This window comes from Osmerus eperlanus, chromosome 1 (assembly GCF_963692335.1).
Source record: "Osmerus eperlanus chromosome 1, fOsmEpe2.1, whole genome shotgun sequence".
Lineage (NCBI taxonomy): Eukaryota > Metazoa > Chordata > Actinopteri > Osmeriformes > Osmeridae > Osmerus > Osmerus eperlanus.
In genome coordinates, this window is record NC_085018.1 from 24335117 (window position 1) to 24347999 (window position 12883).

The 12883-nt window shown below is 40.4% G+C and overlaps 1 protein-coding gene across 1 annotated transcript; it reads left to right on the plus strand.

Annotated features, from left to right (window-relative positions):
• The first annotated feature begins 1357 nt into the window (after positions 1–1357).
• LOC134020123 (uncharacterized) lies at positions 1358–10178 on the plus strand. Its single transcript, XM_062460612.1, has 12 exons — positions 1358–1502; positions 1782–1911; positions 4214–4318; positions 4693–4788; positions 5330–5633; positions 6338–6371; positions 6529–6795; positions 6888–7157; positions 7761–8027; positions 8152–8427; positions 8543–10022; positions 10166–10178. The coding sequence occupies exons 2-12, from the start codon at positions 1856–1858 to the stop codon at positions 10176–10178; spliced, it is 3168 nt and encodes a 1055-aa protein (XP_062316596.1). The 5' UTR covers positions 1358–1502; positions 1782–1855.
• The last annotated feature ends 2705 nt before the right edge of the window (positions 10179–12883 follow it).

Genomic DNA, 12883 nt, shown 5'->3' on the forward strand with positions numbered 1-12883 from the left:
CAAAAAGCGTAACTAAACTACGCATATAACTCTCCTTGTCCCTAAAAACACACCTGAAAACTGCTTTAGTAACCATGGGGATTTGCTTCTACGTGTGTGTGTGTGTTTGTGTGTGTATAGCATGATGGTCACAAACTGCAGCATCATGCCAGTGTGAATGATGCCAAGGGTTTGTTGTGAAGGCAGAGAAGGACAAGATGTCGTGAGAGCACCCAGACTGAGAGAGCAGCATCAGATGCTGGGTCAGTCTGATCACAGAAGGCTTCACCTGGAGATGTGAAGCTCCGCGCTATGTATGCTAACTACGCTAAAGCTAACCTTATCTTTATAATGCTGCATGAGCAACCCTGGTTTCTACGACACAAACTCACTCTCGCTCTCTTTCTCTCTCTCACACACACACACACACCAACACCTACTCACCTACACTTAACCACACAGTCACTCACCCTTACATACAAACACTCACTCACACTGTACATCACACACGCACTAACACACTTAACTTTGGGAACCCGTTTATGCTCTGTGTAGGTGTAACATCTCTTTTCTGAAAGTATTTAAGATGATATAGTATATCAATCCAGATTCATAGTAAAGCTCATTGTAAGACGGCTTTGTAAACTTACAGTGTTGTATTGAATGTTTTAAGTGAACATGAACAATGTTAATAAACTATTTTTGAGACAAGAATAACCAGACCTGGTCGTAGCCTATCCTTCAGTTTAATGTTTGTAGAAGCACATCATGCAGATTATCGTTGCTGGTCGTTGTCATGGGTCATCCCAATTTGACGTCACAGACAGGAAGCTGATCTCTCCAGCAGAGGACAGTACTAACAGAAAAGTGACACTACAAGTGCTTATGTGAACACTTTCGTCTTTAAATCGAAATAAGACAAGTAATGGAAGAATTTGGGTCTGGTATTAGTGTGTGGATGTCCGTTAACTGCGTGTTTACTCATTCCAATAAGCTACATGACTTAAAACCTCTGGATAAAAGCGTCTGCTAAATGACTAAATGTAAAACCAATGATAGGTGCGTCGTTTTCATGATCACAAAAGGAACATTCACGTATGCGTCTTTAGGGGTGTTTTCAGCATAGACTGTAAAAATACCTTAATTACAGTCTATGGTTCTCAGTGTAACACAAGGTCATCCTGATCAATTAGCCTATATTCTGAGGACATATAACCAATCATGCCACACTGCATCCAGATGTTTCAGGCTTAGCAAATACAATATAGTATCGTTTATAGTTATCGTTCATAACTGTGTGTTTGTGTAGCTTCTATAAAATGAAATTAAAAACTAAATAAAACACAGTAATTGGAAATGATGGAGTCAAATACAATGTCCACATGCGGGAGAGGATGTTTATGATAATCCATCGGGGAAAAAATAGTTGTTGTCTGTATTAGCCTACTTTAGAGGCGTAGCCGACACGATAAGTGAAAGTGAAATTAATTTGGGGACAATTCGATCATGGTTGTCTCTGAAAGGTAGGTGATAACTGCTAGCCTATTATTATTATTAAAATATCTATTGTGCTGTGTTTATTACGTTGCGTAAACTTAACAGGTGATTCGGTTTTTATAGATTTGGGCCGTTCATAGTGATTAAAAATGACTTCAAACTGATCTTATCTTGTTGTGTCTGCGGATTACAGTAGCCAACGTAGCCCAAGTCTGAAGTGCGTCACGTGATATGCTAACTTAAAATAAGGTCTGTATCCATCGCCCTCCATTTGACATGGTAGTTTGTGAATTGTAAATTTGCAGGCATAAATCGTGATTCGGTGCTTCTTGGGTCAGAAGGTTGAACTAGAGTTTGTTTGGAAGCAATCCAAACAAACATGGCAGAAACTCCGGTAGAACATACCAGGGAGCACATGACCTCTTCTGTAAAAAGGTAAGAATGAGATAAATTCGTTAATGTTCAGTCAGCTGTCCAATTTTGTTAAGTTTTGTAATGACTGGCTCAGGACAGATAAAGTAGGATCCTAACTCTAGCGACTGTGATCTGGGAATGATGGGAGCCCCAACTGTCACAATCATAGAGTTAATATAACTAGAGGAAGCAACTTTTGTCTTCCAAGATGGCGTCCCCATTCATTTCTATGAAAAGTGCTCAGTGGCGCAGTGAGGCAAGCGAGAGTACGAAACTGGACCGCGCCCTCTTTCCACTTCCGACTCTTCCGGTCTAGCTTTAAACAGTGGCTCTTTTTTTCCCCTAGCTCCGAGACCTCGTGCACGCTTGCAACTAGCTGTACACGTCATACTTTGCGACAACCAGTCGCGAGCATAGATTTATATGGTTGAGAGCGTGTGAGCTAAGGCATTGCAGTGGCAGAATGGGGTACAAGTCCGATAAGAATCAGAGACATGATGCAAACTTTACGGAAATGTATGCTGTCACTGTATAGTATTCCTTTCACTTGTTTTTTAGAAATAGGCTATAGGGCTAAATATAGGGATATTCTAGATGGAACTCATCACATGTTGTTTTTTTTCTTCGTGATTTGAGTATGATTTCCAACGCATTGTATCGGATTAAATAAACTGTTAACATGAACACTTAGCTCCGTCGTTGTTCTCGCCAGGCAAAGAAAGCTTAATAGTTATTTTTGTAACAGAAATCTTCCATAATGCAGACTTACCATAGCTTACTGTCAACTTTACGGAGAAAACACACTCATTTAAGAATAATGAGTGTGTTTAACAAAAGCTTCTGAAGCCAAGACTAATATTATTTAAATATATATATATCATTTCCTATTGTGGTTATCAGTTAAAGTACTATTAATCTTCCTCTTTGCTCCAGATAGACATGTCAACAATCTATGCTCACGCTTAACATAATATAATATTTGCCATCATGTCATGAACGTTTTTACGAAAAATCAAATCTATTTTAAAATAACGGGAATAAACTATATTAAGAACATTTCATGTATGTGTGACAACCATTTGCTAAACTTGCTACAACAGGGCAGGCAACTCAAGCCATTTCTTTCAGCTCCAGGTAAATCGGCTATCGGCCAATGTGAACTTTTGTGCTCGTGCCCTGTTAGTATCCGCGAGCACATTTGCAGGCAACTTTTATTGACGTAAGCAAATAAATGGGGTTCTAGTTTACCCATTTCGGATTGGTTTCAAACTTAGCAAAAATCAGGAAAAATTATTCTATGAAAAAGCTAGTAGTATGAGCCAGGTTCGAGAATCGAACAAAAATTATTGGGGGAGATAGTTTTGTAAATGTTGACTGTTAATAGAATTAATAGAATAAAAACCACCTACATCCACCGGGGCCGTTGCTTCAAACCGAGGGGCGAGGGGTGGGGGCTTGGTCACAATATGGTTGATTTAATATTTTGTTTTATCAGATCCATGTTTATCTTAATGAATGATAGTTCAGTGGAGGATGGAGGAGGATGCCAGTCAGCTATACATGTCCCACCCATGAAAAAGGCAAATCTGTCCCCCACACTTTGTTATTAAACATCACAACAAGAAAGTATATGCAAGGAAATAGCCTATATGCAAATCCTTGCAAAACCATGGTCACCCAGTCTGTGGGATAGCATGTCTCAGTTTGCTGATAGTGGATTGGCACCTTTACTGACATTCAGAGAAGAAAACCACTAGTTGATATCCCTTATGTTTTAACCAGGCCCGCAACCAGAATCAAAGTTACAGCTAGGTCCAAATTCAGACATAAATCATAGCTCAGGGGAAATGTTTATATTTGGAGAAGGGCAATATTCAAATAAATAATTAGTTGTTTTGTGTGTGTGCATGTTTTTTTTTTTTATTTTTTTTTTACAAAGTCTGAATCTTAATGGAGTCCTGGCACTGCTCTTTTAAGATTTACCCTTTTATCCAAAGCAATTTTTTTTTAAAGTGCATACAGAAAGTACTGCAGGCTGTGAAATTGTGAACTGAAACTTGGAAAGAAGAACTTTCATCAGAAACAGAAACTGGTATCTCTACATGATGGTTGTGTATGAAGAGAAATCTAGGTAGTATTCTAGCTAGGTATTCAGAGAGATGACTAGTAGACTAGGACAGCTAGTTCTGAAATCAAGGCAAAGCCTATTAAATCCTCCCTTAGATAAATTGAGTTGATCATGTGTTTGCATGTGACTGCATTATCAAAAAAAAATTTGAATGTTTTTGTTAATTCTTGAGACTATATTGCTGCATTGTTTTAGGATGGATGAAGAGAGACCGGAATCTACCAGTTATATGTCCATGAAGAGTGACTGGTCAATGGAGGAACCAATTAACTTCAAAGAGGGAGGTGTGATCCAAGAAAGGTAAATAATAGTTTAATTACAATTTTTTTCCCTTGTCTTCATTAAGAGTCTAATGTTGGTTTAGGTGCAGTTCTATCGGCATATATGAAACCCTCTGTAACAGTGCTTGTAAAAAGGACTATACAAATAAGATTTTATTTTATTTGGATGTAAGAATTCAGGGAGGGAGGTGGCTGAGCGGTTAGGGAATCGGGCTAGTAATCTGAAGGTTGTCAGTTCGATTCCCGGCCGTGCAAAATGACGTTGTGTCCTTGGGCAAGGCACTTCACCCTACTTGCCTCGGGGAGAATGTCCCTGTACTTACTGTAAGTCGCTCTGGATAAGAGCGTCTGCTAAATGACTAAATGTAAGAATTGATTGATGGGTTTATTCAGTACTCAGATCTGCAGAGACCGTCTTGCCAGACCAGAATCACCAACTACCAGTACAGCACCGAGTGACAAATCCATTGACCGTCCCATTCACTTTAAGTAAGGAATCTTAAAATAGATGTGATAAATGGTCTTCAGTTGTAATGAACACACTCAGGACTCTAACTGAATCCAAGTACAGGCTTTTTATGAATCAGGCGTAAGCAGACAAGTAGGGTCATGCAGGGGTAATCAGAGCAATACAGGTCATAAGATGAGGTAGAACTTCATAAAGGAAATTGTTGTAACAGAAATTACAACAACATAAAAATAAATAAATGATCGTAAAAAGTGAAGAAAGAAAAATCCAAGTGGTTTTGGCCAGGTACAAACAGGTTGTTTAAGGCAAAAAGTTCAGTTCCAGGTAAAGAAATTCATAATGTCTGAGTGCTTCAATGCACTCTGATGTATACAGGAAGGGTTTGTGTATAAGAATTGGCCATGTTCATGTATCACTTTGAGTGTTTGGCTGAAATATTGGCAGGGTATTGTTGAAATTGGGGTGTGTACTTACTGTTATTTTAGCTTAATTCTGAGTCAGTGTAGGAATCAATAAGTCAAAACAAGTGACCGTATGCTTATTTCTTCTTATTAACGATAGGTCAGGAAATGTGCTCTGTGACTCCTGTTCTGAGTTTTTTAACACTGAGACACAAGCTGTGAAGTCCTGCCAGACCTGCAGTAACTCCTACTGTGAGACTCACGTCAGGAAGCACTACACTGAAGCACGCTACAACAAACACAAGCTAGTGGATGTGCCAGGAGGTCTGGAGTCCTGTGAGGAACATCGCAAACCTCTGGAGGTGTTCTGCTTGACTGACCATATGTTCGTCTGCAGTCAGTGTTCAGTAACGCGGCATCAAGGACACAACATCCGCCATGAGACAGAATTACCTGGGGGAAAGGTCGTTGGTTTTTGTTCTTATTCCATTGAACAGGAAACTCTGTTAAGATTATAAAGGATTTTGCAATAAAATGTATTTAGTTAGCAGGCCCTTATCCAAAGCGACGTACATGGGGAGATTTGAACCTGCGGGTCCAACCCTCTACCTCTGAACTAGACCTTTTGCAATACAGGAAATATGAGATTAGAAACATTGGATTAATACATTTGTAAACAACAAAAGTCATTAAGTGATTAATTTATCAGGTGTACAGTATAACGCAATGTAATTTTTAACAAAGGCATATTTTGAACATGGCAAGCAACTGCTACTTGGTAAGCACAAAGGTATCAGATCCTGGGATCAGATTTATTATTATTATTATTAGGGAGTAAGATGGCTGAGCGGTTAGAGAATCGGGCTATTAATCAGAAGGTTGCCGGTTGAATTCTTGCCATGCAAAATTATGTTGTGTCCTTGGCACTCCAAGGCACTTCACCCTACTTGCCTCAGGGAGAATGTCCCTGTACTTACTGTAAGTCGCTGTGGATAAGAGCGTCTGCTAAATGACTAAATGTAATGTAAATGTATTACTTACTACAGTGCAAATCCTTTGCACTGTAGTTGACACAGGTCGGATTAAGAGTTCTAAAGACTAAAGAGAGCAATGTAGTGTGATGAGTCTTTTGACAGATTCAAAAACCTTTCGGTTTATGTATCTACAGGGCAAGGGAACAGAGGAACCAGCCTCAAATAATTGTAGGTTTGTGTCCTGGGAAATTGAACGTCAAAGACCATTTCTTAAAATCACACATTTATCACCTAAAATAATGACAAAGTGTGCAGTTGTGTTGCCTTTAGTTCTGCAGTTCTTCATGCTGTGCCCCTCTGAACCTATCCCTCTGTCCCTTCTCAGTGCTGCCCCCTCCTGGAGAGATCAGCTTCCTGTCTGTTAAGGCCAACTCAGTGACTCTGAGGTGGGGGTGTCCAGAGGGCCTGGAAGAACCCAGGGCATTTAAGGTGGCCTGGAAGAGTGATGAAGAACTGAAGAGTCTTGAAGTAACTGACATGTACAAAGTGGAAATAACTGGACTCCAACCTGGTCAGAAGTATGAGTTCAGAGTGGCCTCAAAAGGGGACCATGGCAAATACAGTAAATATGTCTTAGCAGCTACTCACACAGGTAAAGTGAACTATGCTTGTCTTTGACTTTCATATGTTTTATCAATTCTTTCTGCCTTTAAAAGTCTTTAAACAAATCTAAATTTCTCACAGTGGTCCCGCCTCCCAGGGACATTACAGTTGGCAGTTCTGAAGCAACTTCCTTTGATGTTCGCTGGTCCAAAGCTCCAGAAATGGATAATGTTCCTCACCACTTCATCATGACCTGCACCAGTCCAGGGACAGATCCTCTGGCAATACACACTGAGGTCTGCCACACAACACTGACTGACCTGCAGACTGACAAGCAGTACACTGTTGGAGTCTCAGCTGTGGTGAAGAATGGAAGACAAAGTGAACCTGTCTCTACAACCACATACACTAGTAAGATGCACAATACCCATTTTACAGATCTCAAAATGTACCTTTGGAAACATGTACATGTACACATTGTTTGAGCCTTCTTGAAATTGTTGTAAATTAGGTATCCCTGCACCTGTCAACCTGACAGTTGTCTCGGTTGTCCCCTGGCTCAGACTCATTCCGAACCAGGAATTAGTATTACTTGTGTGTTGAAGAGTAACTACACAACCCAATTTCAGACTCTGTCTCAAATAACTTATTTCCAGTGAAAAGTTGTGTTTCAGGCAAATAATTATTTTAGGGCTTCCTCAAACACTCATGCACATCCAATTATCATACACAACCCCTCTCTGATAAGTTAGAGTACCTCAATAAGGCATGTTTCACACATTTCTTCAAAAAAGATTTGCCACTTGGGGCAAAGATTTAACATTGTTCTTACTTGCAAATCACATTTACATTTAGTCATTTAGCAGACGCTCTTATCCAGAGCGACTTACAGTAAGTACAGGGACATTCCCCCGAGGCAAGTAGGGTGAAGTGCCTTGCCCAAGGGCACAACGTCATTTGGCACGGCCAGGAATCGAACCGGCAACTAACTGCTAATCATTGTTTGTGTTTCAGGTATTGAGTCCCCAAGATACATAACTGTTCACTTAGTAACAACCTCCTCAATATCACTGAGCTGGCCACCACCTGATTGTCCAGAAGAACAACCACAAACGTTCAGAGTTGAATGGGCTTCTTGTGGACATTCTAGCCACAATATTGTTGATGAGGCATCCTATGACATAACTAACCTCATGCCTGGCAGAGAGTATGACATTAGAGTTGCAACCATTGGAGACAATAAACAACTTAGCAAGTTTGTTCAAACAAAACAGTATACAGGTGAGAGCAAAGATTGTTTTGCAAATGTTTGCTTTCTGTCTGTGTGGTTTTGTAAGAGTTGTTCTACCTCCCTCACCTCAGGTGCATGTTGTTATTGATGGTTTACTTAATGTCCTTTTTTCAGAACCAACTTCTCCTGAAAACTTGAGGGTGGAGAAGGTTGACCACAAATCTGTCAAATTGTCTTGGTACAAACCAGTTAACATGGACAATGTGTCATATTCATTCACCATTAAGTATTCCTGCAACGCAGAGCTAAAAGAGCAAGAAGAACAGAAAACTAACAACAGTGCTGTTATTTCCGGCCTCAAATCAGGAACATTATACACCTTTTATGTAGTCACCATGCTACAAAATGGCAGTACAAGCTTGAGAGAAACCTCAACACAACAACGCACAAGTAAGTCAGCTTTTCAAACCTGAAGAAAATACCAATTGTGACTTTAAAAAACAAAATAATGACCATTTGACAACTGTGAACAGTATCATATTTAATTGTGTCTATTTTATTGCAGACTTGAGTCTGCAGAGTGTACTAGACAACTTGGGACTTAAAGATCATCGTACGAACAAGCTCACAATGGAAGGAGTTAGACAGATTGGTGAGAATGTTTGGCCTGAAAAAGTTCGAACACACCTTCCATCACAACTACAGCTCTTTTTAAAGAAGCTGTTAATGGCGAACATGACTGCTAGAAATCTCAAATGTTGCACTGGCCAACACTTATCAGAATGCAGGCTTGCATCAAGGAATGAGGAGATGCCATTTGGTCTAAAGGACATTAACCCTCTGGACCTCATAACTGCTCTGTTTCTTTGCTCGGATGGTATCTTACAGCAGGAGCTCATTCAGAAAATGTCCTTCTGTCAGTTTGCTGTTCCTCTCCTGCTGCCCAACCCTGAAACACATCAAAGCACTTTGATGCTGTGGGCCATGAGGGATATAGTTAAGCAGTTTAGACCTCACTGTCCTGGTGACCAACAAGAATTTGTGGAGAAAGGTATTGTAGATACTGCCCTCCCAATGATTTCTTTTGTTAGATGTGGAGCCAGCAGCTTGTCAAAGTCAAAGCTTCTCAATGAAGTTCTCAGCAATTCCCAACAGAGCCACAACACATTTGTGCACCATAACATGAGAGGTGGAAACATCCCAAAGATGATCTCTAATGGATTGGTGGAAATCAGTTGGTATCTGCCAAGTGGAAATGCAAACATAGATGTGTTCCCTGAGGCTTTAGCTCTGGCTAATCTTCGTGGAGATCTCAAGGATTTTCCAACACAGTTTACGTTTCTCTGCCAAACTTCAGCTGCCCTTTTTGTGTTTTGTGATGATCTGGACTTGAATAAAAGTATTCCAGACATGAAACTCAAAGAGAAAACTAAACTCTTCATTGTGTCTAACTCTCAGTCTCTGAGCAATGATAAAGACTATTTCAAGAAACAAACTGCCGAGTTCCAGAAATACAGTGCTCAACTTATAAATAGGAACCAAACCATGAACGATGCAGATCTTGTGGAAAAGCTTTCGCTTGGAATCACAGAGCTTTTGAAGGAAAAACCCCTCAAAATTAAAGTACACAGTATCGCAGAATTTGCAAGAAATGTTGACATCCTCGTGGATGAAGACAAAGGTCCATGCAAGGCAGCAAAGGCTAATGCAGCCAAAATCACAAATAAGGTATCTGGCATACCCAAATACAAGAGCATCCAGCTACCTCTACAGGGAGAAACCTGGAAAAAACTCACTGAACTAGAGAAGGAAGAGTGTAAGAGAAAAAAAGCAGGTTCCAAAAACATTGAGGTGTACTTAAGAGAACTAAAACAAGAGAAAGATGAACTGAGAAAGAAGCAAATGGAAATTGGAATGAGTAAAGGCATTAGAGAATTCGTCAAGGGTTTGAAAAGTTCAACAGAGGAGCGCACGTATTTCCTCAAGTGGATGAAGATCACTCTAGACAGCAAGTCGAGGAGTCAGCAGTATGAACTCAGGAAGCAGTATAGAGAGCAAAGCCTGAAAGCCACTGAGAATAAAGAACTTCGATCCAATTTACAAAAGATGATGTTGACCAGCTCCTTGGGTACGGAACATTTCATAAGAGAACTTGCCCAGCTGTATGAGGCATCCCTGGTCCATGCAGATACCACTTCTGAGAGGAAACAGGAAATTCAAGAACTTCCAAAAATCTGTGCTGAATTAATGTTGGCAGGTTTTCCACTAGAACTCATGGATGGAGATGCATCTAACATCCCAATAAAGTGGATAAGAGATGTTCTTAAAGAGCTTGATTTTCTCATTAAACCCAACAACAAGATCAGAGTAGTTTCAGTTCTGGGATCGCAAAGCTCAGGGAAGTCCACTCTTCTTAACACCATGTTTGGTGTTCAGTTTGCTGTAAGCAGTGGAAGATGCACCAGAGGTGCCTTCATGCAGCTCATCAAGGTCAAAGACGAATTCAGACATGTGATCAAGTGTGACTTTATCATGGTCATCGATACAGAGGGCTTGAAGGCTCTGCATTCATCACAGATAACCAACAACTATGAACATGATAATGAGCTGGCCACACTGGTGGTTGGACTGAGTGACATCTCCATTGTCAACATTGCTATGGAAAACAACGCAGACATGAAAGACACTCTGCAGATCGTAGCTCATGCTTTCCTCCGGATGAAAGAGTCCAGGAAGATACCCTGTTGTCAGTTTGTGCACCAGAATGTAACCGATATCTCTGCTCCTGACAAAAACCTTACGGAACAGAATCTCCTGTTGGAACAGCTGAATGAAATGACAAAAGTTGCAAGCAGGATGGAAAATATTGATGAATGTGCTTTCACTGATATCATCACCAACAAACCTGAAGAGAACTGCAACATCCCTGGTTTATGGCATGGTAGTCCACCCATGGCACCAGTCAATGAGGGTTACAGTGCAGCTGTAGACCAACTTAAACAGCAATTGAGCAATACGTTCAAAAAGCTAACTGTGGACGCAGAAACCATCCCAGATTTCTGTGAGTGGTTACAACATTTGTGGACAGCTATAAAGCATGAGAAATTCATCTTCAGCTTCCGCAATAGCCTTGTGGCTCAGGCATACAACAAGCTGTGTGTGGAGTTCAACCAATGGGAGGGGACCTTTGAAAAACACATGTACAACTGGCTGGTAAAGGCAGAGATTGTGGTAGCAAACTACGGCTTGAAAAGTTCTGAGGAAATATCTGGCCTGGACAGTGTTCTACACCAGTTGAAAACTGATTTAGACAAAGAGTTAGAAAAGGCAGGTACAGAGTTTCTCGACAAAGTGACAAAATATTACAAAAGTGAGCAAGGAAATGTTGCTCTGATTGAGAAATACAGAGAAGAATTTGAGATTAGTGCAAAGCACCAAAAGAAGCCCATGAACAGAACTCTTGAGAGAAAACTGCAAGTGGCTGTGGATATGAGAAGATGCACATTAGGGATCAACAACAGAAACAATAAAGATACTGTGGAGAAAAAAGTGTCTGACCTTGTTAAGAAATGCAGGAAAGAAAACCACCAAATGTCCAACGAGGAAGTAGAAGAAGAATTCAAAAAAATGTGGAACGAAACCATAAGGGGGTTGTTGTTTGGCGGTTTGGAGCGTCACAATGTTTCCGAAGATGTCTATAGGGCTCTACAAAAAAACTTGGAAAACAATGGTTCAAATATTTGTAAGATGCTAACTGAGGCAAATCCTATTGACAAATGTGGGAAGGAGGAATTTGAATTGAAGAAATATGGAAATGTTTTGACAAAGTCTATCAAGAAGACAGTGGACAGAGAAGGATATGGAAATCAAAAGATGAAAAGAAAAAATAAACAACAGTTCGCTGATGAAATCATACGCAAGTCCAAGACCTTGATTGAGAAAAAGGTGAAAGAAAGAATGGACTATCACTGCACTCACACTAAAGAAATACTTGAATTAATAGATGAGAACCTTGCTTCGCACAGTGAGTTGCACATCAGTGCTGAGATATCTGCGGCTCTGAAAATACACATCTGTGGGCATGCAGCGAGGGAATTCCAGAGCATGCATGAGGCTTTCATCAGAAATAATGACCCACGACAAAATCTGGAAGAACTGAAGCCTCAGTATTTGGCTGACTTTAAGGACCTTTACCAGAGGAAAGATCTGTGCCAACGAAAGGCTGATGAGTTCACTGAGCTTTGTTTTAAACCTGCTGTTAGAGAATACATCTACAAACATTTGGGACAAGACATTCTGGAAGTACTTCAGTCGATCAATGGTGATGTGAATATTAGTACACGGAAACACTTTCAGTTTAGCATTTTTAAGCAGCTGATATCAGCAGACTTCTGTGCATTTACAAAGTACATTGATTATTATGAGGGATTTGCTTTTGAGTGCATACTTAATGCAGCAGTGGCACACTTTTCAGATGGAAACCTCCTTGTAAACATGGAGGTCCAACGCTTGGAGAACATCTGTAGAAAGATTAACCACGCTGTTGACAAGTCCTTGAAGAGCGAAAGTGAAGATGACATGAAGGATCAGAATTTAAACATGCTAATTCAGGATTTACGTAGACAACTGTCAGCCTGGCTGGTCATTCCCGATGGTACAACAGGGTTGACTTCAGGGGTTGTCAAGAAAGAAGACTTCCTCAAAATGTTGACATTGTCTGTCAAAGAAATGGAGGATTCTCTAAGAGAAGAGTTCTATACAGATTCAGATGTGAAAAAGAAGTTGAGCAAATTAAAGCAATGTCCTTTGGAAAAAGTGATGAGGAAGATGTTTGGCTGTGGTAAGATGTGTCCATTCTGCATGACCCCATGTGATGTAGAGGGAGAGGGTCATTCAACACATTCCT

Bases quoted from the DNA above. Each gene is read 5' to 3' on its own strand.
- LOC134020123 (XM_062460612.1), top strand. From the start codon at position 1,856: ATGGCAGAAACTCCGGTAGAACATACCAGGGAGCACATGACCTCTTCT. The intron at 4,789-5,329 runs GTAAGGAATCTT...TATTAACGATAG, and splicing joins GACCGTCCCATTCACTTTAA to GTCAGGAAATGTGCTCTGTG. The intron at 6,372-6,528 runs GTAGGTTTGTGT...GTCCCTTCTCAG, and splicing joins GGAACCAGCCTCAAATAATT to TGCTGCCCCCTCCTGGAGAG.